This window comes from Lissotriton vulgaris, chromosome 2_1 (assembly GCF_964263255.1).
Source record: "Lissotriton vulgaris chromosome 2_1, aLisVul1.2, whole genome shotgun sequence".
Lineage (NCBI taxonomy): Eukaryota > Metazoa > Chordata > Amphibia > Caudata > Salamandridae > Lissotriton > Lissotriton vulgaris.
The window spans coordinates 1,349,763,433-1,349,785,790 of NC_141687.1; the positions used below are offsets into that span (position 1 = coordinate 1,349,763,433).

General features: G+C 51.0%; 1 protein-coding gene across 1 annotated transcript in view; it reads right to left on the reverse strand.

The window, feature by feature from the left end:
* Positions 1 to 22,358, reverse strand: part of PTPN4 (protein tyrosine phosphatase non-receptor type 4) — a 1,255,365-nt gene that overhangs the window by 604,312 nt on the left and 628,695 nt on the right. The window contains exon 16 of the mRNA XM_086957111.1: positions 10,988 to 11,147. Within this exon, the coding sequence (XP_086813237.1) occupies positions 10,988 to 11,147 (160 nt within the window). The remainder of the gene's footprint in view (positions 1 to 10,987; positions 11,148 to 22,358) is intronic.

Here is a 22,358-nt window from a genome sequence, read left to right on the forward strand (position 1 = left end):
GAGGAAAGAGAGAGGAGGAAGGACAAAGTCAAAGAAAGGAGGAAAGGAGCAAAGGGGAAACGAAAGGGAAAGTGAGCAGAGGGAAGTAAGGGGGTGAGGAGCAGAGACGTGGGGGGGGGGGGGGGGGGGGGTCGAGGTGAGGGGACTCCTGCAGTGAGGAAGTGTCATGGCCAGGCTTAGGAAAGGCTGAGTCGGGGGTTCAAGGGGTCACTTGCGGTGAGCGTGTGGGTACTAGGGGTGACCCGTGAAACTTAGGGGTATCAGGAGTGAACCTGGGGCGCTAGTGGCGAGACTTGGAGCACTTAATCCGGAAAATTAGGGCTGATTCAGGAGTTCAGAGCGGGCCGATCTCATCAGCGGGATAGGGGCCGGAACAAAGACACGGACAGCGGGAGGGGGGCGGGAAAAAGACACGGCGGAGAGTGAGCACTTGCGGTGAGAGTGTGGGTACTAGGGGTGACCCGTGAAACTTAGGGGTACCAGCAGTGAACCTGGGGGCGCTAGTGGCGAGACTTGGAGCACTTCATCCAGAACATTAGGGCTGATTCAGGAGTTCAGAGCGAGCCGATCTCATCAGCGGGATGGGGGCGGGAACAAAGACACGGACAGCCTGAGGGGGGCAGGAAAAAGACACGGCGGGAACGAGGACAGCGAGAGCAGCCTACCTCATCTTAACCAGCAGCAAAATGGCAGACTCGGGGGCTTGTTTTGGCGTTCTGAGTGACGGATGACGTCACAGGTGTAAAGAACACCAAAAACACGCCCCCGAATCCGAAAGAGACGGGGCTTGTTTGGAGTGACACCTGTCTCCTCCAATGGCTGGCCTCTGTTTAGGAAGCCAGCCAATGGAGGAGAGAGGAGGAGAGAGGCGGGTTCAAGCCCCCATCTCCAAATCATTAAATCTCCGACCGGAGACTGCGCAAGCGCAGCCTTTAGGTCCTCGGCCTAAAAACCCTTAGGGTAGCGGAAGCAGCCCAAATGTGAAGGATGCATTAGCAAGCAGGCAATAGGTAAAAAGGGGTTATATGGCAAGCTGTACACCCACACAAGAGCTCGTAAAATGAGCAGACAGGGGCAAAGACCATAGACACCGCAGGAAGGAACGTTGCCAGCGCAAATCCGCTGTGCATAGAGCACATAGTAGATATAGATTAAGACAAGAACGTGAAAAGCTGCGTTACATAACACAAGACTATGGTACACGAAAAGTACCAACAGTCATGCAGAAGCAGAATTGGACAGGACAAAGCCCGGACCCGGAAGCGACATCAGCAACCCGCCCGGGAGGAGCCACGGTTCCCCGCTAGACAGATGAGGAGGTGGAGCCAAACAAGATAGTGGAAACAGGCAGGACCAAGGTAATGGCCCAGGGACTGAAAAAGAGAGTATCCTGAAGAGAACAGTCCCCTTGAGAGTGTTACAGCAGGAACCCAAAGCAGAAGTGTGGAAAACACCTGTGCAGAAGCATCAGGAAAAGAGGAAAAAACTCCTGTTGGGGAAGTGCCCAGAATAGAGGGCACAAGGCCATGTACGTACATGGCGAACACGCTACCTTTAAGAACAAGACCAGAAATGGCTGAAGTACGAGAGATCATTACCCATCCCAAAGAGAGGAGGGTAGAACCAGTACTGCAGAAGCAGAAAGCGAATATTAGGGTACACTCGCAGTACGTGCAAATACTAAAGAAGCGTGCCGCACAGCCGCTCCACCCTGGTGCCAAAACATGATAGTGCGGCAGCCGTGGTAGAACTGTGCCTGAAAGGAACAGAACAAAGGCCCCAAGGAACAGAACAAAGGCCCCAAGGAACAGTGGCTGTCTAAAAGAGGAGCAGGCAACATGGACAAAGAGGTGCACAGCAATGCTAAAAAATGGCCCGGTGAAGGGCAGGTGAGGCAGAAGCCGCACAGTAAGAAATCTACACCGACGAGTTGGAGGACGGACAACCAGAGCCCACAACCTTAATTGAAAATGCAATAGCTCAACGCCAACATGTGGGTCGCATAAAGCAGTAAGAGAGAATACATAGTGACCCATAGAAGATCTTCTGGTAGGGTTACTCCATAGGAGTGTACCAAGATTTCCTCATAGGAAGGCAGCTACACAACAGCCACTAAATACCCCACATAGGGTAAATCTGAACCTTAACGAGGGGGCCAAGCTCACAAATATAGTACTTCAAAGAAGGCAGAATCGGCTAACCAGCTGTAGCAACCAAGCTTAACATGACGGAGTGTCCGCCCAGACAATTTGGGTATTACGTTATGAACCCAGGGTCCAAAACAAACAAGGCAACACCGCATACCAAGAAAAAGCAACATAAAGCCACACAGTGTGTGACAAAGACAGGCCACAAGGTTTAGAAAGCCGGGCAGTAAGGGCCAGCAAATCACTGGGGATGAAACATGAGGTGGGAGACCGCCTAATCAGCGTGACAATTAAAAAGGTCCACACCATTGATGGCAGAGCCCACAGAGCGTCCTGAACGTTCTCGGGAGAACGACTATCTCACAGCCAAACATGGTGGCGCAAAGCAACCAACTGGGCCATTGCTCTACTAATAGAGTCTGTAGCATCCAGGGCCTATCGCATGTAATATTGTGTCAATCAGCGGCCATCAAGAAGAAGACGATTCAAGTCAGCTCGTGGTCCTTCTGGGAGAGAAGGAAGAAGGAGCTCAACCAAGTCCCAAAAGGCAAAGGAAGCACGTGCGAACATGCAAGACGTGTTTAAGGCACGGAGGCAAAAATATTGCGCCCACATGCCTCCAGCCACTGACATTCCCTAGTGGGAGGGAGCAACGGCATAGAGAAAGAAGGCTGAAAGCGAACGCGGCCTGGACAACCAGACCCTGAGCCCTAGGGTGAAGGGACAAGCAAACCGGATCGTCTGGGGACGGGCGATGCAGGCAAGCAATTGCTCTATTTACAGGGTCACCAGAGGAGGGCTGCGGCATGGACCAAGCATGATATCAAACAAGGACTGTGAGAGAGTGCCATCTTTCTTGCATTGGTATGCCCCCACTTTTTGCTGAACTGCTGATGTGTTTTGACTGAGTGTGCCCTGGGCTCCTGCCAACCAGGTACCCAGGGCCTGTGTTCCTTCCCTGTGTTGAAACTAAAACCCAATTGGCATCTCTGGCCACATGTCAGCCCCTACAGTACCCCGCGCCATTCCTGGGCACTGTAAGTGCAGTGCTGCCATTAAGAGTATATGGTGCTGGGAGGTCGTCATTACGAACTCCACAGTACCATGATGGCTTCACTGAAGACTGAGAAGTTTGGTATCAAACTTCTCAGCACATTAAACCCGCACTGATGCCAGTGTGAGATTTAATGTAAGATGCACCAGAGGGCATCTTAGAGATGCCAACTGAAACCTAACCTACAATCCACGTCTGGACTGAGAGGCTGCCTAGGCTGCCACACAGCAGACATGTTGATGGCACCTGGATGGAGAGCCCCCAGCTCTCCTGGGCCTGCAACAATGCACTTCCTGGGCGAGGTGCTAGGTCTCCTCCCCCAGGATGGGCAGGGGGAAGCTTCAAAGGCTGCCGCCTCTGTGAGCTTCCCCAGACCATTTGCTGTACCCAGCAACTGGCCCCCACCAGTTCTGACCCCCACTCTGGCGGGAGGACTGTCAGGAAACACTACGTCAGGAAGGGGGGGGGGGGGGTGTGCCAGCCTGTGCCAACCCCACCCCTCAGGTGGGAGAGGCGAGGTGAAGCACGACCCCGGGCTCCGGCCATCTTGAAGATGGGAAGCCCAGCCAATCACAGCTAGGTTCCTGCCCCCCTCAGACAGGAGAGGAGCAGACTAGGGGATGTACCCACCCCAGGACAGGGACCTATTGGTCCCTGCCCTTGCCCTACCTGTAACACCCCTACATTTAGTATTTAGGGGCCCGCTGAACCTCCCTTCCGCATATCCCAAGAAGAAAAAAGATGAAGAAGAAGATGCGCTGTGCAGCTGCTCACCATAGGATGACACCCACTGACTGATATGGCAACTACAACTAAATGGAAGCATGGAAATATGTGTAATTGTACCTCCATGAATACTCACTAACTGTAAATGCCTAATGTGTACTAGAATAAAACAAATGATTGTTAGTAAACCGATCACGATCAACCACAGGCACTAACAGTATGTAGGAACAGCCACAACATAGAAATGAATGTTTGGAGAAAAGTTACAAACCAACTTGGCTGAGTTACAACATGGCTTTGATTGAGGAAATTCCTTGGAAAAGCCAGTTAAGTTCCACCAATATGTCATGCACGTGCAGGATGGGAAAACATATAGGGTTACTGCTACAAACAGAAGCAACCCTATTTCTACTAATATGCCTAGTTCCACCAATATGTCATGCACGTGCAGGATGGGAAAACATATAGGGTTACTGCTACAAACAGAAGCAACCCTATTTCTACTAATATGCCTTTAAAGAAAACTTACCTTCCTTCGGTAATACTTTTTCTGGTAGAAACGAACTCACAACAGATACCTCACACACCTTTTGAATATTCCCCAGATATCAAACTGGATCCGCAAATGTTTCCATCATGCATCTGCGTACGGGACAGTGGCACCGTACGGCTCTGCGCTGAGCTTGTTCCGCTCTGGAAGTTACATCTGGGGCCTATTTAGGCGCCACTCAGGCACACTGTTAGTTGCTTTCGCGACTGTCCACAACCCTAAATGTGGAGCCCCAAAGCAAACTGATCGACCATAATGCCGATTCCTAGACTTGGACTCTTAATATTGGGTAGAGTCAAATCATAGAACAGGGAGTATGAGAGAGTCAGGGAAGAATCTGCGGCTAGACAGTGTCTAACAAAAAAAAAAACCTTTACAGAAGTTAAGTAACTTGTTCTTATGACCGAGACTTCTAGCAGCATATTTCTTACCTTTTGAGTAGATACAAAAGCAGAACCTATTAGGATATGGGCTTTGAAAGGAATAAAACCAGAAATTCTTGGAGGACTGAGCAGGCAAAGTACCCTTCTCAGCAGACTAGGCTGTCCAGACAATAATGCTTTGTGAATGTACAGAGACATCCATGTAGCTGCCTGGCAGATGTATAGGACAGGGACTCTGCGTGCCAAAAAAAGTAGTTGCAGCAGATTTGGACCTGGCCGAATGGGCACACAGTCCGACTAGAGGTGGCCTCTTTGCCACTGCAGAACAGATACATCTTAATGCAGAGCATGATCCAGCACGAGATGGTGCACTCCCGCACAGCCTTTCCTGTGGTGACCTCGCAAAGTGCTGATAATCCACTTGATGGTCTTTGGTACAATCTATACAGAAGCAGAGCATGCTTTTGGGGTCCAAGCAATGGGACCACTCCACCCCCTTAGAGGGGTAAGGTGCAGCATAGAACCCCAGCAGGGTGTTGGTTTAACTGATGTGGAACGCCATAACAACTTTTGGTAGAAAAGATGCCCTAGTTCACAGAACCAGCTTATTGCAGAAGAACGTGGTGTATACACACACACACAGCCTGAAGCTTATACGCCTTGTGGCGATTAGGAACACAGTTTTTATGATGAGGAGCTTTTGGAGAGTGATGTGGAGCAGCTCAATTGTAGTAGACAATAAACAAGGACGAGAAGGACGTCCCATTGGGGCATCACAAAAGGAAAAGGACAACCGTTAACAGTGCCAAAAAGAAGGCCTTGACAGGCGAGAGAGAGAACAAACACCAGGACATCAGACAAAGGGGCCTGTAGGAGGTCAATCAGCATTAGCTGCACCAAACCACAAACTTGCCCCAGCGACAGGAGTATACAGTCTTTGTCGAGGGACACTTAGCAGCCAAGACGGCGTCCACTACCTCTGGAGGGAGATTAAGGCTGGCACCACTCAATCTCCATGCTTAAAGGTGGAGATTGTGCAGGCAGGATGGAGACCCCAACTTTCTACAGCAACAGCAGATTCTACTTGAGGGGCAGCCTGATAGGAGGACAAATATTCAAGCCTAGGAGTTATGGGTACCATACTCTCCATACCCAATCCGGAGCCACTAGGAAGACTTGGGCCTGGTCGGACCTGACCTTCTTGAGAACTCGAGCCAGAAGTGGTATCGGCAGAAGGCCTACACAAGTCCCAAGTTCCATTCGAGGCGGAACGCGACTTGGAGTGAGACAATTTGGAAACCCCAAGGCGCTGAAGTGATGACATTGCATGTTCTCGGCAGTGGCAAACATATCGAGCCAAGGTTCTCCACATTTGCAGAAGAGACTTTGTGCCTCTTCCGGACGATCCTGCTTCCGCAAGACGCAGATGGCGAAGTTTGCCCACCCTGGCATTCAATGGCCCGCTAGGTGGTTTACCACCAGGAAGATCCCTTGGTGGTCCAGCAATTTCCAGAGGCACAAGGCCTCCTGGTGCAGTGTCCGTGACCACACCTTGCCCGGTTAGTTGCAGAACCACATAGTAGGTGTGTGGTCTGTAATCATCTGTACCAGCCTCCCCTTGATGGATGGCAGAAGGCTAACAGCGCCAAACAGAAAGCCCTCAACTCCAGTGGATTGATATGGAGTTGGGACTCCGCCGGAGACCAGAGGACTCTGATCCACACCACTTCTATGAGACCGTACCAGTTCAGAAGTGATGCATCCATCAAAAATGTCAGCTCTGGATAAGGAAGGGAGAGAGGTCTGCTGTCGACTCATTTGCGATCCAGTAGCCACCACCTCAGATCTTTTGCAGTCTCCTCCAAAATCTGACCGTGGTCGGAGAGGTCACCTTGATGTTGAGCCCACTGGGACTTCAGATCTCACTGCAGAGTCCGCACATGCACCTGGTGTGTTCCACCAGGAGGAGGCAGTCAGTCCCAACAGATTCCCAGTTGACCTCTCGGAAATCCAGGACCGAGGCTGAAAGATCAAAATCATAGCCCGAATGTCCTGGACTCTCTTTCTCAGGGGAAAGACGCAAACCCGAACCATGTCCAGAATGACTCAGATGAAGAGGAGCATCTGAGGAGTCCTCATCAGGTGCGAATTCGATACGTTGATAGTAAACCACAAAGATGATAAGAGATTATCCATAGTCTGGAGGTGGTTGATGACTACCTAGGGTGAGCCCGCCATCAAAAGCCAGTCATCGAAGCAGGGGAAGATTTGAACCCCTGACCTCTAAAGTTGTGCTGCCGTCACTTTCTTTAACACCCACGGGGCACTGGTGAGACGAAAGGGGAGCAGCACAGTGAACTGAAAATAATCTTCTCCCACCACGCCAAGGGGCTAGCAGGATGGGATTATGAAAATCAGCGTCCTTCAGGTCCAAAGCCATTATCCAGTCTCCAAGGGTAGAGAGCAGATAAGATCTGGGTCAGGGTGGGCATTTGAACTTCTCTGGAGGAATGCATGGAGAGGGCACCGATCTAGAATAGTCCAAAGACCTTCCTCCTCCATGAGTGAGAATAGAACCCTACCCCACCCTTTTATTGCCACAGGAACCCTATTGAGCCAAAAGGCTTGCGCCTTCTGTTCCACAGTGGAGAGATGGTCCTCCGTCAGTCAATGGGTTGACCGTGAAGGGATGGCAGGGAAGAAATGAAGGTTAAGAGATTACCTTTGCGGACGATTTGCAGGACCCACCGACATGATCCCTTGCCAACATGGATAGAATCGGCGGATTCTGCCTTATGGGTGGCAGTAACCCTGTAAAGGTACACTAACGAGGTTTGGAAGGTGGGTCTCGGGGGGGGGGGGGCATGGACTGAGCAGCACGCTGAGCTTGGTTGCAGGGGTGGTGGGTACCTTGGCGCTTTCCATGAAACTGCTTGGTTCGCTGCCTGGGTGGAACAGGCTGCTGGTAAGTGAAGCATCAGTCAAAGCTGTGAAAGGAAATGGTGTGGCTAGTGAGGCTTGGAAAAACAGGTCTGGAGAGCAAGCAGTACCCCCGTACTCTTCTTTAAATGTTCAATTGCAGAGTCAGCCTTGACTCCAAACTAGTGAGTCACATCGAAGGGCATGTCCATTAGCGAGTACTAGACATTATCCAAGAACTAAGTTGATCATAGTCACGCGTGGCAACGCTTGGCAAAGCTTGGCAACAAATGTCAACACTGAGCATAAAGCTCACTATAAAGAGTCGCTGGTTTCCAAGGCACAATAAATTGAAAACCTGGCCGCATCACTCCCATTTTCAATCACCTGCAAAAGGACAGGGTGGTGGTCTTCTGGTTTACCAGGAATAATTTGTGCTAGTGTCCCAGAGGGAATGAGTGTAATGACCTAACAAACAGTTATTATTCAATCACAGGGTCAAACCGGCTGATTAGAAGAGGCGCTTCCCAAACATCTACACTCGCTTTTATTCCTTATCAGGGGCAGTGTTTTGTGAAATTGTTGGTGTTGGTCCAGCTGGTGTAGGCCTGCACCACAAGGCTCTGTGGAGAGTGGTGCTGTGACAACAACAAAAAAAACGGGTCACCTGATGATCTGCCGGTTAACAAAGAATGTCTAGTGCAAGGCCTGGCCCAAGGCAGAAAGAGGGTGTCAGTCAGGGTCTCATTCAAAGGGAGGAGGGACTCAGAAGCAGTCTAGCACGCCTGCAGGATCTCAGTCAATATGTTTATTTTTACATTCATGGCGGTGAACTGACCTCAAGGACTTAAGCCGCCCTATACGACGATAATACTGTGGCTGGGCTGCAAGGGGAGAAAAGAGATGTCTCTAGTGAGGTACACAGTCCACTAGCCGCCTGCCAGTTCTCATACTAATTGTCCTCACTGTTGTCCTGAGTGAACTCATTACCTTGGTCATTTTTTTGTTTTTTAACAATTTTATATAGCGCAAAATTAACCCGAATCGGGTATCAGAGCGCTTTACATAGCACCAGTTGCGTTACATGAGGACACATTCATTTTGTTAGGCACAGAAAGATTTAGGGATTTGTCCAGAATCACAGATTATTCAGCATCATTGCCGAGACTCGAACCCAGTTCCCCAGAGTCGAGGTCGATTGCTCTAGCCGTTAGGCCAACTCTTCTCCCCAAAGTTGGTGTCGGTACTAAAAAGGGAATGAGAAAAAATGTTGCATGCCTAGCAGTAATACTTGTGTGCATATGGCACCTCATTCGAATTAGGAAGGGGCGTCGGTTAAAGTCAGACCAGCATTGGAGAGTACAATAATGGCAACCTCTTCAGGTGGTGAGGTCAAGGTACCCAAGCCTATGTAAATGTAAATGTAAATGTAAAGCCTATAATTGGATATGGGTGTCGGGTGCGGCATGGGAACTGTAGCCTAAGACAGAAGTGGCTCAGAGCGTCCAGCTGGCACCAAAGGTGAACCCCCAGCAGTAGTCCAGATGGAATGCCTCTTATCCCTGGGGTCTGAAGGCCCGCCACAAGGAGTCGTTAGAGTTCTAAAGAGCCAGAGCATAGTTGCACAGAACTCTTCGATCCAGTGCGGTGTGGCTGTATACAACGGAAACACTTTTAAAGCCGAAACCAGTTGTAGAGTCGGCTCTCAAGTCAACAGACAGAGTGAGACCGTTACCGCCGCCCATGGACTTCGCCAGGGGAGTGGGAATGGTGCAAAGGTGCGGAACTCCGCTTCATCTTGTGCTTACCACAGAATTTGGAGCGTGACAAAGATGGATCGTTAAACCGACTACAAGAGCAGGACCAGGGTTGAGCCTTGGATTAGGCGCAGTCCCGAAGCGGAGTCTTCTCGCGCTCTGCAACAAAAATTTGCATCACGTTCACAGCCGGCCTTCAGGCTCATCGACGCAGTGTCTCCACAGGGGGTGGAGGTGTGACCCAACACTAAACACCACAGGCAAACCTGATGGGGAACCGACATCTGGTTGAAACCGTAACTACATGGCTTAAAACCTGTGGAGACATTCCTCGCCCAATGTGATAAGATTTCAAAGAAATGGTATCTGAGAAACAAGAGAAAAAGAAACTCCGGATTAGTGTCTGGTGACCCGGAAAGAAAGATACTGACGTCAGCGCGCTGGAGTAGAACCTATATATGCATTGTACGTAACTCGTAGAACAGGGTGGTGTCCGTGCAGAGAAGCACGGTCATCTCCTTTCGGAGAACAGAGGTATTATGGAAAAGTTTCCTCATCCTGTCTGACCCCTGGGGAATATTTAAAAAGTGAGGAGTTTGAGGCTATGTGTCTCTATCAGAAACTTTGATTTGTAAGAGACAAAAAAAAAAACAACTAATTATTACTTGCATCCGTTGCTAAAGAGAATATACGGCAGCTAGTGCCCCAATCTTCATAAGGCTTGGGGCGTCTGACAGCTTGGGGAGACCTGGGGATTACTGACAGTGTTGTGGGCTGCACCTTTTGTCTTTGTTTAGCCTTGGTAGTCTAAAGGCACTATTTGACTTTTACCTGCAGACTGCTGCGATCCATAAGTAGGAATCAAAAACAAATGTCAAAAGAACTTCTCCTTTCGGTTTCTTCAAGCACACCCGACGCAGACAAAGGATCACATATCAGACTTTTGCTTCTGGACAAACCTGGAAGTTCAGTCACTGCCTCCTGTTTTCAAGTTAATATCTTCAGGTAACATGGTCAAGTGTCCAGGGTCATGTACCAAAAACGTTTTCCACACTTTGCTGGAGTGGATGAGGCATTTCTGGCAGGTTTTCCAGAGATGCCTACAAATATGCAGTGTGCAATGTTGTCCCCCACAAAGGTGAAGAGGGTTCTCCCAAATGCGGTTTAGTTTTCTCAGCACTCAACTGGTTGAAGGCATTCAATATCCAATTAGCAGCAACTGGCTTGTTTCTTTTTCCCAAAAACTACCAGAATCATGGCACAGGGATGCAGGAGGACCATAATGTATAGTTTTTACTGAACATGAAATATGGAAAACATACTTCATCCAGGCTAGCAAAAGCGGTTAACTTTACCAACAGCTTTTTTCAAATGGCGTAGGAAACATACGAAGGAACAATAATCAGAGTTGCTGGCAATAAAAACATATTAAACAGAAGTAAAAAACGTACTGTACACTTTTCAGGAGAAGGTGGCACATCAAAAGCCTCATTTATATGATTATCCAATTCTTGTTGACAGTGTATGTGATTAATTTGGTTGACATTGTTCTTTTTAGATTGTTTGGGAGGCAACGCAGGTGGTGGCACATCTGCAGCATTATCTTGGGATCTAGATAAAAGAAAAGATTTGACACTTTAACCTCACCTAAAGGTGTGATTGAAACTAAAATCATGCAGTGTTTTTACGCTTGACTTTCAAGCATAGGCATTTAATTGCGAAGATATTAAGGGCAACATTTGTCTGTCGAGCACAGCACCATTCATCTTAAACCGGACAGTTTGCCTGAAAAATAGAACTGTTTGTTAAATTCATTCATCAAAATGAAACCCACATTTGAAAGCACCACAAATGGACACTTTAAAGTCAACCTTTTCACCTCTGCAATTAAGAGTAAAAACTATGAAGCACAGATCAATCATCATAAATAAAATGATTCTGACATTCTATAACACAGTCTGTAGATACATGTCGAAGGCGGAAAAAGAAAAAATCTGAGAAGCAAGAAGACCCACAGATATCCTGGATGAATTTTGGATTCCACCACCTATACTCCTCTGCATGGCAAAAAAGAGAGTAAGAGGCACACCAAAAAAGAAGTGATGCAGATGCTGAAAGGACAGGTGAGGTACGCTCACCAGTCGCAAACTTATATGTGAGTCTCAGGGAAGAGAACACCTGAAACAAGCATTTACAGTGCAACTGTCTCGTATTTGCAAAAATTAGAGCTATTGGCATTGTAAATGACAACATTTTTATTTATGTGTTGGTTTTGAAAACAGATAAATAAATAGCATTGTCATTTACAATGCCAATAGCTTAATCTCACGCAAATGCGAGGCCTATTGCATTTGCACACACACACAGAGCAACACACAGAGCCCCACACACACACACAGACAGAGCCCCCCACACACAGACAGAGCCCCACACACACACACAGACAGAGCCCCCCACACACAGACAGAGCCCCACACACACACACAGACAGAGCCCCACACACACACACACACACAGACAGAGCCCCACACACACAGACAGAGCCCCACACACACAGACAGAGCCCCACACACACACACAGACAGAGCCCCACACACACACACAGACAGAGCCCCACACACACACACAGACAGAGCCCCACACACACACACAGACAGAGCCCCACACACACACACAGACAGAGCCCCCCCCACACACACACAGACAGAGCCCCACACACACACAGAAAGAGCCCCCCACACACACAGACAGAGCCCCACACACACACAGACAGAGCCCCACACACACACACACACACAGACAGAGCCCCACACACACACACAGACAGAGCCCCACACACACACACACAGACAGAGCCCCACACACACACACAGACAGAGCCCCACACACACACAGACAGAGCCCCACACACACACAGACAGAGCCCCACACACACACAGACAGAGCCCCACACACACACAGACAGAACCACACAGACAGAACCACACAGACAGAACCACACAGACAGAACCACACAGACAGAACCACACAGACAGAACCACACAGACAGAACCACACAGACAGAACCACATACACACATACAGAACCACACACACACACACAGACCACACACAGAACCACACACAGACAGAACCACACACACACACACACAGAACCACACACAGAACCACACACACACACAGAACCACACACACACACAGAACCACACACACACAGAGAACTACACACACACACAGAACTACACACACACACACAGAACTACACACACACACACACACAGAGAACTACACACACACAGAACTACACACACACAGAGAACTACACATACACACAGAGAACCACACACACAGAGCCCAACACACACAGAGCCCAACACACACAGAGCCCAACACACACAGAGCCCAACACACACAGAGCCCAACACACACAGAGCCCAACACACACAGAGCACAACACACACAGAGCCACACACACACACACAGAGCCAGGCTGCGTCACGTCAGATTACGGGCCAGCGTCCTCGAGTCAATCAACTCTGAGAGACAGCTGGGGACCCCAGCCTACACTCCACTGTGCTCCCCAAAAGGACAGTGGCCACCTTGTGATAACCAAGCACAGCACCCCAAACCATGTCCCGCCTCGACCCTATCAGAACCCACATCACCAAACTGGGCTTAATTTGTATACAAAAAAAAAACAGTTGCCCAAAATGTTTGTTAGGAGGTTGCAACTAATTCCCTCCCAGTGAGATGGCCAGATTCAGACTGGTTGCCTTTTGGAGGCGCCTATGGACCTCGCCTGACCTCATCCTCATCCTCATCCTATTTGCAAATGGGGTAGTAGAAGTTAGGGCAATCAGTGGATCGGAAAAAATTCCCTGGTTCCGAACGGTCAAATCCATTTTGACGGATATGGGCTTAGAGCACCTTTGGACATCCCCAGCCACTAGTACTTTTCCATCTAAATTGGCATTTAAAGAATTGTACTGGTCCATGCTCCGCCTGAACAGAATAAATGCCTCCTGCTCTACTAACCTTACTGGTAGGTTTCTTTGTTTTAAGTTGGACCCCACACGTGAACATTATTGGGACACGATTTCCAAATCCTTAGACAGGAAACTTTTCCACCAGTTCCGGGTGGGCACATTGCCGCTGAATACTTTCACGAAAAATTGGTCCTCAAACACCACGGATCAATGCAAATGGTGCCCAGGACAGAAGGAAACAGAGGGTCATTTTCTGTTTGCTTGTCCCAAATATCATGAACCAAGGGTCAAATGGCTAAAACCACTTTTCCAGAGCCTGCCCATAAGAAAATCAGAAGAGGCTATCCATGTATTAAAAACTAACACACTTGAAATTATCACAGTGTGTATAGCCAAATATCTGGGCTGGGCGTGGATACTCAGGGCAAAACAATAGTTTAAATCTGGATAGTATGAATTTACTTGTAATTCAATTCCCCCTAGGGAAAATTTGTTTCAGGATTGTCTACAAACTGTTTAATTCTTTTTTAATGTTTAATGTTTGTGTATTTATTGCCAATTAATTATTGCTTGTAATATTTGTCTTATGATTCTTTTAATAATCGAAATAAAGACTTTAAAACCTGAAACCTGAACCTGAATTCCCTCCCAGTTCGCAATGCCCGCTTCCTTCTAAAGGTCATTTCCCACTTCTCCCCACTGGCACCACTCACTTCTGTATAGAAAGTATCAAAGCCGGATTGCAGCCAGCAGGCAAAACCAGCAGGCCAGCTTCCCACACAGTGTGAGTGTGTGTGTGTGGGGGGGAGGGGGGGCAGGGGTGGCTAGGGAGAATTAGACAAATGTTCCCATGGCACTTACCATATTTTAAAAGTTGTGCAAAAGTAATTACAATAGGCACACCTGACAATAACTCTGTATGCTCTGCAAAGAGGCCAAGGATTGAATGGGCACTCTCAGGAAATAGGAGCCCACATACCATGCATTTTGCAGTAAAGCGTGAAAGCATCACCGACTTGAATGAACATAAGGGTTCTTGCACATATTGTTGAGAAATAAATCACTTTCTTTCTTTTGAAACACAAGGGCTTTAAAGAAAAGCCCACTTTCAAAGTTTGTTTTTAATTTAAAAACTGTTGGTGCTAACCACCACCATCCCCCATAAACCTGTCTCACACACTTTCACACTCACATATTTTCTCTCTCTCTCTCTCTTTCTCTTTCTTTGTCACTCACTCATCTGCCTCTTTACCCCTGATTGCAATGACAGGCAGCCCAATACGTTTTAATAAATAAGGCAGCACAAGTTTCTCACTATTTACAAAATACTAGTGTGCAGTCAAAAGCATTGTTTAGCTGCAGGAGAGCAAGCACAACCAACAGGGGGGGGGGGGGGGGGGTCAGGAGAGCAAGCACAACCAACGAGGGGGGGGGGGGCGGTCAGGAGAGCAAGCACAACCAACGAGGGGGGGGGGGGAGAGCAAGCACATCCAACGAGGGGGGGGTGGGTTGGTCAGGAGAGCAAGCACAACCAACGAGGGGGGGGGGGGGCAAGAGCAAGCACAACAGAGGGGGGGGCAGGAGAGCAAGCACAACCAACGAGGGTGGGCAGGAGAGCAAGCACAACCAACGGGGGGGGGACAGGAGAGCAAGCAGAACCAACGAGGGGATGGGGGCAGGAGAGCAAGCAGAACAAACGAGGTAGGATTCGGGAGAGCAAGCACAACCGACAAGGGGGGGGGGGCAGGAGAGCAAGCACAACCAACGAGGGGGGGGGCAAGAGAGCAAGCACAACCAACGAGGGGGGGGGGCAAGAGAGCAAGCACAACCAACGAGCGGGGGGGGCAGGAGAGCAGGCACAACAAACGAGGGGGGGGGGCAGGAGAGCAAGCACAACCAACGAGGGAGGGCAGGAGAGCAAACACAACAAACGAGGGGGGGGGTCAGGAGAGCAAGCACAAACAACGAGGGGGGGTGGGCAGGAGAGTGTGCAGTCAAAAAGCATTGTTTAGCATCAACAGAGTCGTCCTCCCCTACAATAGGAACCAATGATCAGGGTCCAACGAGGGGGGGGGGGGGGCAGGAGAGCAAGCACAAGCAACGAGGTGGGAGCAGGAGAGCAAGCACAACCAATGAAGGGGGGGGGGGGGTCAGGAGAGCAAGCACAACCAACGAGGGGGGGGCAGGAGAGCAAGCACAACCAACGAGGAGGGGTGGCAGGAGGGCAAGCACAAGCAACGAGGGGTGGCAGGAGGGCAAGCACAAGCAACAAGGGGGGGGGGCAGGAGAGCAAGCACAACCAACGAGGGGGGGGGCAGGAGAGAAAGCACAACCAACGAGGAAGGATAGGAGAGCAAGCACAACAAACGAGGAAGGGGGGGCAGGAGGGAAAGCACAAGCAACAAGGGGGGGCAGGAGAGCAAGCACAACCAACGAGGGGGGGGGGGGGAGGAGAGCAAGCACAACCAACGAGGGGGGGGGGCAGCAGAGCAAGCACAACAAACAAAGGGGGGGGGGGTCAGGAGAGCGAGCACAACCAACGAAGGGGGGGGGGGGTCAGGAGAGCAAGCACAGCCAACAGGGGGGGGGGGGGGTCAGGAGAGCAAGCACAACCAACGAGGGAGGGGCAGGAGAGCAAGCACAACCAACGAGGGGGGCAGGAGAGCAAGCATAACCATAGAGGGGGGGGGCAGGAGAGCAAGCACAACCAACAAGGGGGGGTCAGGAGAGCACGCACAACCAACGGGGGGGGGCAGGAAAGCAGGCACAACCAACGGGCGGGGCAGGAAAGCAGGCACAACCAAAGAGGGGGGGTCAGGAGAGCAAGCACAACCAACAAAGGGGGGGCAGGAGAGCAAGCACAACCAACGAGGGAGGGCAGGAGAGCAAGCACAACCAACGAGGGGGGGCAGGAGAGCAAGCACAACCAACGAGGGGGGCAGAAGAGCAAGCACAACCCACGAGGGAGGTCAGGAGAGCAAGCACAACCAACGGGGGAGGGGGCAGGAGAGCAAGCACAACCAACGAGGGTGGGGGAGGGGCAGAAGAGCAAGCACAACCAACGAGGGGGGGCAGGAGAGCAAGCACAAACAACGAGGGGGGGCAGGAGAGCAAGCACAACAAACTAGGGGGGCAGGAGAGCAAGCACAACAAATGAGGGGGGTCATGTGAGAAAGCACAACCTACGAGGGGGGGTCAGGAGAGCAAGCACAACTAACGAGGGGGGGGGGGGGTCAGGAGAGCAAGCGCAACCGAGGGTGGGGGTAGGAGAGCAAGCACAACGAGGGGGGGGGCGGAGAGCAAGCACAACCAACGAGGGGGGGGGCCGGAGAGCAAGCACAACCAACAAGGGGGCAGAAGAGCAAGTACAACCAACGAGGGGGGGGAGGAGAGCAAGCACAACCAACGAGGGGGGGGGGGCAGGAGAGCAAGCACAACAAACGAGGGGGGGGGGTCAGGAGAGCAATCACAACTAACGAGGGGGGGTAGGAGAGCAAGCACAACCAACGAGGGGGGGCAGGAGAGCAAGCACAACCAACTAGGGGGGGGCAGGAGAGCAAGCACAACCAACAAGGGGGGGCAGGAGAGCAAGCACAACCAACAAGGGGGGGCAGGAAACCAAGCACAACCAACGAGGGGCAGGAGAGCAAGCACAACCAACGAGGGGGCAGAAGAGCAAGCACAACAAAGGGGGGGGTCAGGAGAGCAAGCACAACAAAGGGGGGGGGGTCAGGAGAGCAAGCACAACAAACGAAGGGGGGTCAGGAGAGCAAGCACAACAAACGAGGGGGGTCAGGAGAGAAAGCAAAACCAACAAGGGGGGGCAGGAGAGAAAGCACAACCAACGAGGGGGGGCCGGAGAGCAAGCACAACCAACGAGGGGGGGCAGGAGAGCAAGCACAACCAACAAGGGGAGGGGCAGGAGAGCAAGCACAACCAACGAGGGGGGGGGCAGGGGAGCAAGCACAACCATCGAGGGGGGGGTCGGGAGAGCAAGCACAACCGAGGGGGGGGGCAGGAGAGCAAGCACAACCGAGGGGGGGGGGCAGGAGAGCAAGCACAACCAACGAGGTGGGGCAGGAGAGCAAGCACAACCAACGAGGGGGGGGGGCAGGAGAGCAAGTACAACCAACGAGGGGGGCAGGAGAGCAAGTACAACCAACGAGGGGGGCAGGAGAGCAAGCACAACCAACGAGGGGGGGGCAGGAGAGCAAGCACAACCAACGAGGGGGGAGTCAGGGGAGCAAGCACAACCAACGAGGGGCAGGAGAGCAAGCACAACCAACGAGGGGGGGCAGGAGAGCAAGCACAACCAACGAGGGGGGACAGGAGAGCAAGCACAACCAACGAGGGGGGACAGGAGAGCAAGCACAACCAACGAGGGGGGACAGGAGAGCAAGCACAACCAACGAGGGGGGGCAGGAGAGCAAGCACAACCAACGAGGGGGGGCAGGAGAGCAAGCACAACCAAGAAAGGGGGGTCAGGAGAGCAAGCACAACAAACGAGGGGGGTCAGGAGAGCAAGCACAACAAACGAGGGGGGTCAGGAGAGCAAGCACAACCAACAAGGGGGGGCAGGAGAGCAAGCACAACCAACGAGGGGGGGTCGGGAGTGCAAGTACAACCAAGGGGGGGGGCAGGAGAGCAAGCACAACCGAGGGGGGGGGCAGGAGAGCAAGCACAACCAATGAGGGGGGCAGGAGTGCAAGCACAACCAACGAGGGGGGGGGCAGGAGAGCAAGCACAACCAACGGGGGGGGCAGGTGAGCAAGCACAGCCAACGTGGGGGGGGGGCAGGAGAACAAGCACAACCAACGAGGGGGGGCACAACCAACGAGGGGGGTCAGGAGAGCAAGCACAACCAACGGGGGGCAGGAGAGCAAGCACAACCAACGAGGGGGGCAGGAGCGCAAGCGCAACCAACGAGGGGGGGCAGGAGAGCAAGCACAACCAATGAGGGGGGCAGGAGAGCAAGCATAACAAACCAGGGGGGTCAGGAGAGCAAGCATAACAAACCAGGGGGGCAGGAGAGCAAGCACAACAAACGAGGGGGGTCAGGAGAGCAAGCACAACCAACGAGGGAGCGGGGTCAGGAGAGCAAGCACAAACAACGAGGGGGGGGGGGGGTCAGGAGAGCAAGCACAAACAACGAGGGGGGGGGGGTCAGGAGAGCAAGCACAACCAACGAGGGGGGGCAGGAGAGCAAGCACAACCAATGAGGGGGGGCAGGAGAGCAAGCACAACCAACGAGGGGGGTCAGGAGAACAAGCACAACCAACGAGGGGGGTCACAGGGCTCGCAAAGAGATCCATGTTCGGACGACCCCACAGCCGAAAGATGAAGTCTAGAGTCGGCTGATGCAACTCCCACTCGTGGGTCGAGGACGCTGACCTGCTGAGAGAATCCGGCAGGATGTTGGAGATGCCTGGTAGGTGAACCACTGTCAGGGTAATCTGGTGACGAAGAGCCCAGTCCCAGATACTCTGTGCCTGTTGGGAGAGGAGCGGTGACTTGGTGCCGGCCTGCTTGTTTACATAGTGCATACTGGTGGTATTGTCGGTCTGAATGAGCACTGCTTCTCCCTGGAGCAGGAGATGGAAAGATTTGAGCGCCAGGAAGATGACCATTAGCTCCAGCCTGCTGTTGTGCCAGGAACGTTGAGACAGGGTCCACTTGCCCTTTATGTATAGCCCCTGAAGATGTGCACCCCAGCCTTCCAGGTAGGCATCCGCGGTAAGGACGAGTTCCGGAGCGATGGTGAGGAAGAAAGTACCGGTGCGATGTTTGACGGCTGAGCCCACCATTGAAGAGAGGACCGCATCAGACTGGTCACCCGGACCAGATCGTTGAAAGAGCTGGTGACCTGACGCCAATGCTTGTCCAATTCCTCCTGAATGGGACGACTCTTGAGCCTGCAATTTGGGATCAGGGAAATGAGGGAACATGCCATCCCAAGAAAGGATTTCAATACACAAACTGAAACGAACCCTTTTGAGCGGAGAGCCACCATGCGTAGAATCCGTAGCTGACGTTTGTGAGACACGAATGCTTTCGCAGGCGAAGTATTCAGAGTGGCGCCCAGAAAGGCCCTGCAAGGAGCCGGATCGACCTGAGACTTCTCTGTGTTGATGGAGAGAGGAGTGGAACAGAGTCTGACGGAATCGAGTGTCCAAAGACGCTTGATGGCGGATTGGGACTTGATGAGACAGTCGTCCAGGTAGGGAAAGATTTGAACTCCCTTCAAACGTAGGTATGCCACCACCGGAGCCCGGACCTTCGTGAAGACGCGAGGGGCGGAGCGAAGGCCGAAAGGCAGAACCTTGAACTGAAAGTTTCTGCGCCCTACCCGAAAGCGCAAGTACTTCCAATGTCTTGGAAGTATTGGCACATGGAAATACGCGTCCTGAAAATCGATGGTGGTCATGAAGTCGTCCTTCAAGAGAAAGCGGAGCACTTCCGTGAGAGTGAGCATACGGAAGGATTTACACTTCAGATACTTGTTCAGGGCTCGCAGATCAAGGACCGGACGCCAGTCGCCGGACTTTTTGAAGACGAGGAAAAACCGGGAATAGAATCCCATCCCCTTCTGAGACTTGGGAACCACTTCGATGGCACTCTTCTGAATCATGAGTCGAATCTGCTGAAAGAGCTCCTTGAGGTGAGCTGCGGGTGGACCAGTTGGAGGAGTGTTTGGAGGGAACTTGACAAACTTGAAAGTATGGCCTTTTGATACAATGTCCAGCACCCAACGGTCCGAGGTGATTGAAGACCATTTGGAGTAGAAAAGGGAGATTCGACCTCCAACTTTGAGCGGGGAAGGCAAGTCATTGCTTCTTAGAAGCGGAACCTCTGAAGAAAGATTTTCCTCTGTAAGATTTTGAAGATTGCTGCCGATAGGACTGCTGGGACTGGAAGGAATATCTTTGATTTCCTTGGTTGTAGGAACGGCACTGGGTGGATCCGCCGTGAAAAGAAGAGGTGGTGACGCGTCCACGCGCACCACAAAAAGGCGGCTTGCGAAATTGTAAAGTGCTGAGGGCACGAGCCGTCTCGGTGTCGTCCTTTAATGTTTGCAGTGCATCGTCCACATGCTGGCCAAAAAGCGATTCGCCGTCATAGGGCATGTCGAGAATTTTCGACTGAACTTCCTGGCGAAACGAGGTGGAACTAAGCCAGCCCTGACGACGTAAGACCGCTGCTCCCGCAAGCTGACGAAAACCAGTGCATGCAATGTCCACAGAGCAGTCGATAATTTCTGAGGATGCTCTCTCTCCCTCCTGAAGAATTCTAAGATCCTCTGCTCTGGAGGGCTCAGGAATGAGGTCGATAAAAGAAGACATATCAGACCACATCTGGCGGTCGTAGCGCCCCAGAATGGCCAGAGAATTTGCAGCCCTCACGGTGGTAGAAGCCAGAGTGGAAAACTCACGGCCAATGGCGTCAAGCCGACGTCCTTCACGGTCCGGAGGAGCGGTAATAGGGGAAGACGTATTCCTGGAACGACGCTACGCGGCCTGGGTGATCACGGAATCATGCTTAGGCTGCGCCACCAGGCAAGCAGGTGAACCCTGGGGCGCTCTATATTTTTTCTCCAAACGAGGAAGAAGTGCTGGAATCGTATTTGGTGTCTGCATCAATTAGACACCTTTGTTCCAAATAAAATCAATAATGGGCACAGCCCGGACCTGTTTGAAGGGCTGACTCTTGAAGTCATAAAGAAAACAGTCCTCGTCCTTCGTGACCATAGGCAGCTTAAAGCGCTGCGCCGCTTGTTCCATAAGCTGGTGATAACTACCTATGCCCACAGGAGGGGAATCGCTTGGTACGGAAGGAGGCAGAGACGGTGTCTGGACCGGATATTCGTCCCAATCCGCCATGTTCCCGTCATCATCCTGTACTTCGCCATCCTCTCTGTCTGGGCGAACGTCATCATCCTCATAAACAGTTGCATGCACTTGAATGGAGGTTGATGGGGCAGAAGATATCGCAGGCTCCGGCAAGCAAAACCTTAAGGAAAACAATTTTCTTTTTGTGAGGGGCAAGGTACGGACGAGGTATGGATCGTACACGTAATCAGTCCGAATGAGACAAAAAATTGTGGAAACAATGCTCACGTTTGTGATAGGAAACGATAACACAATCTGATTTAGAATTAACTGCCCTTGGCCTCCGCGCTGACGTACTGAATGAAAAACGTAATGCTTGGATTGATGATCCAAGCAGCATAGGCGTGGAGGCTGGGATGAAAGGCAGAAACCCTTGAGGTCTGGCAGGTAGGGACGCACGATAAAATCGATTTTCACAAAAGGAACATCGTTTTCCTTAAGGTTTTGCTTGTTTTGGACATATACATGAACAAACCGGATTCCTTCTTATGACGATATCGCTGAATTCTTATATATCTGAATTGGAATTTTGATCCTTTATATCCATAGGGAATTACCAGTACTATCTATCACGTCATCATCCAAGATTCTAGAAAGTACCAAGTTTGTATATTAAAAACAAGAAAGTTACCTCGTGGTTTTTCCTGAAGAAGGCGCTTAACGCCGAAACGGGAGTCGAGAATATACATTTTTGTGCCACATATTGTATTTTGTGTTTTTTATTCATTCATTCTTGTTTCTCTGTATTTGTTGTTGCATATGTACTGTATATGCCCCTAGTAGGGTCATTTTTATTCTTTGTTTTCTTTAAATGACGGTTTTTAATAAGTTTTATGAACTGATTTAATGGTACTAAAATTGTAGTACTATATCTTTCAGAATGGTCTTTAGCCTTTAATCCTTTTATTAAGACAAGCGATTGTAATTGCCTAGATATATATTTACACATAT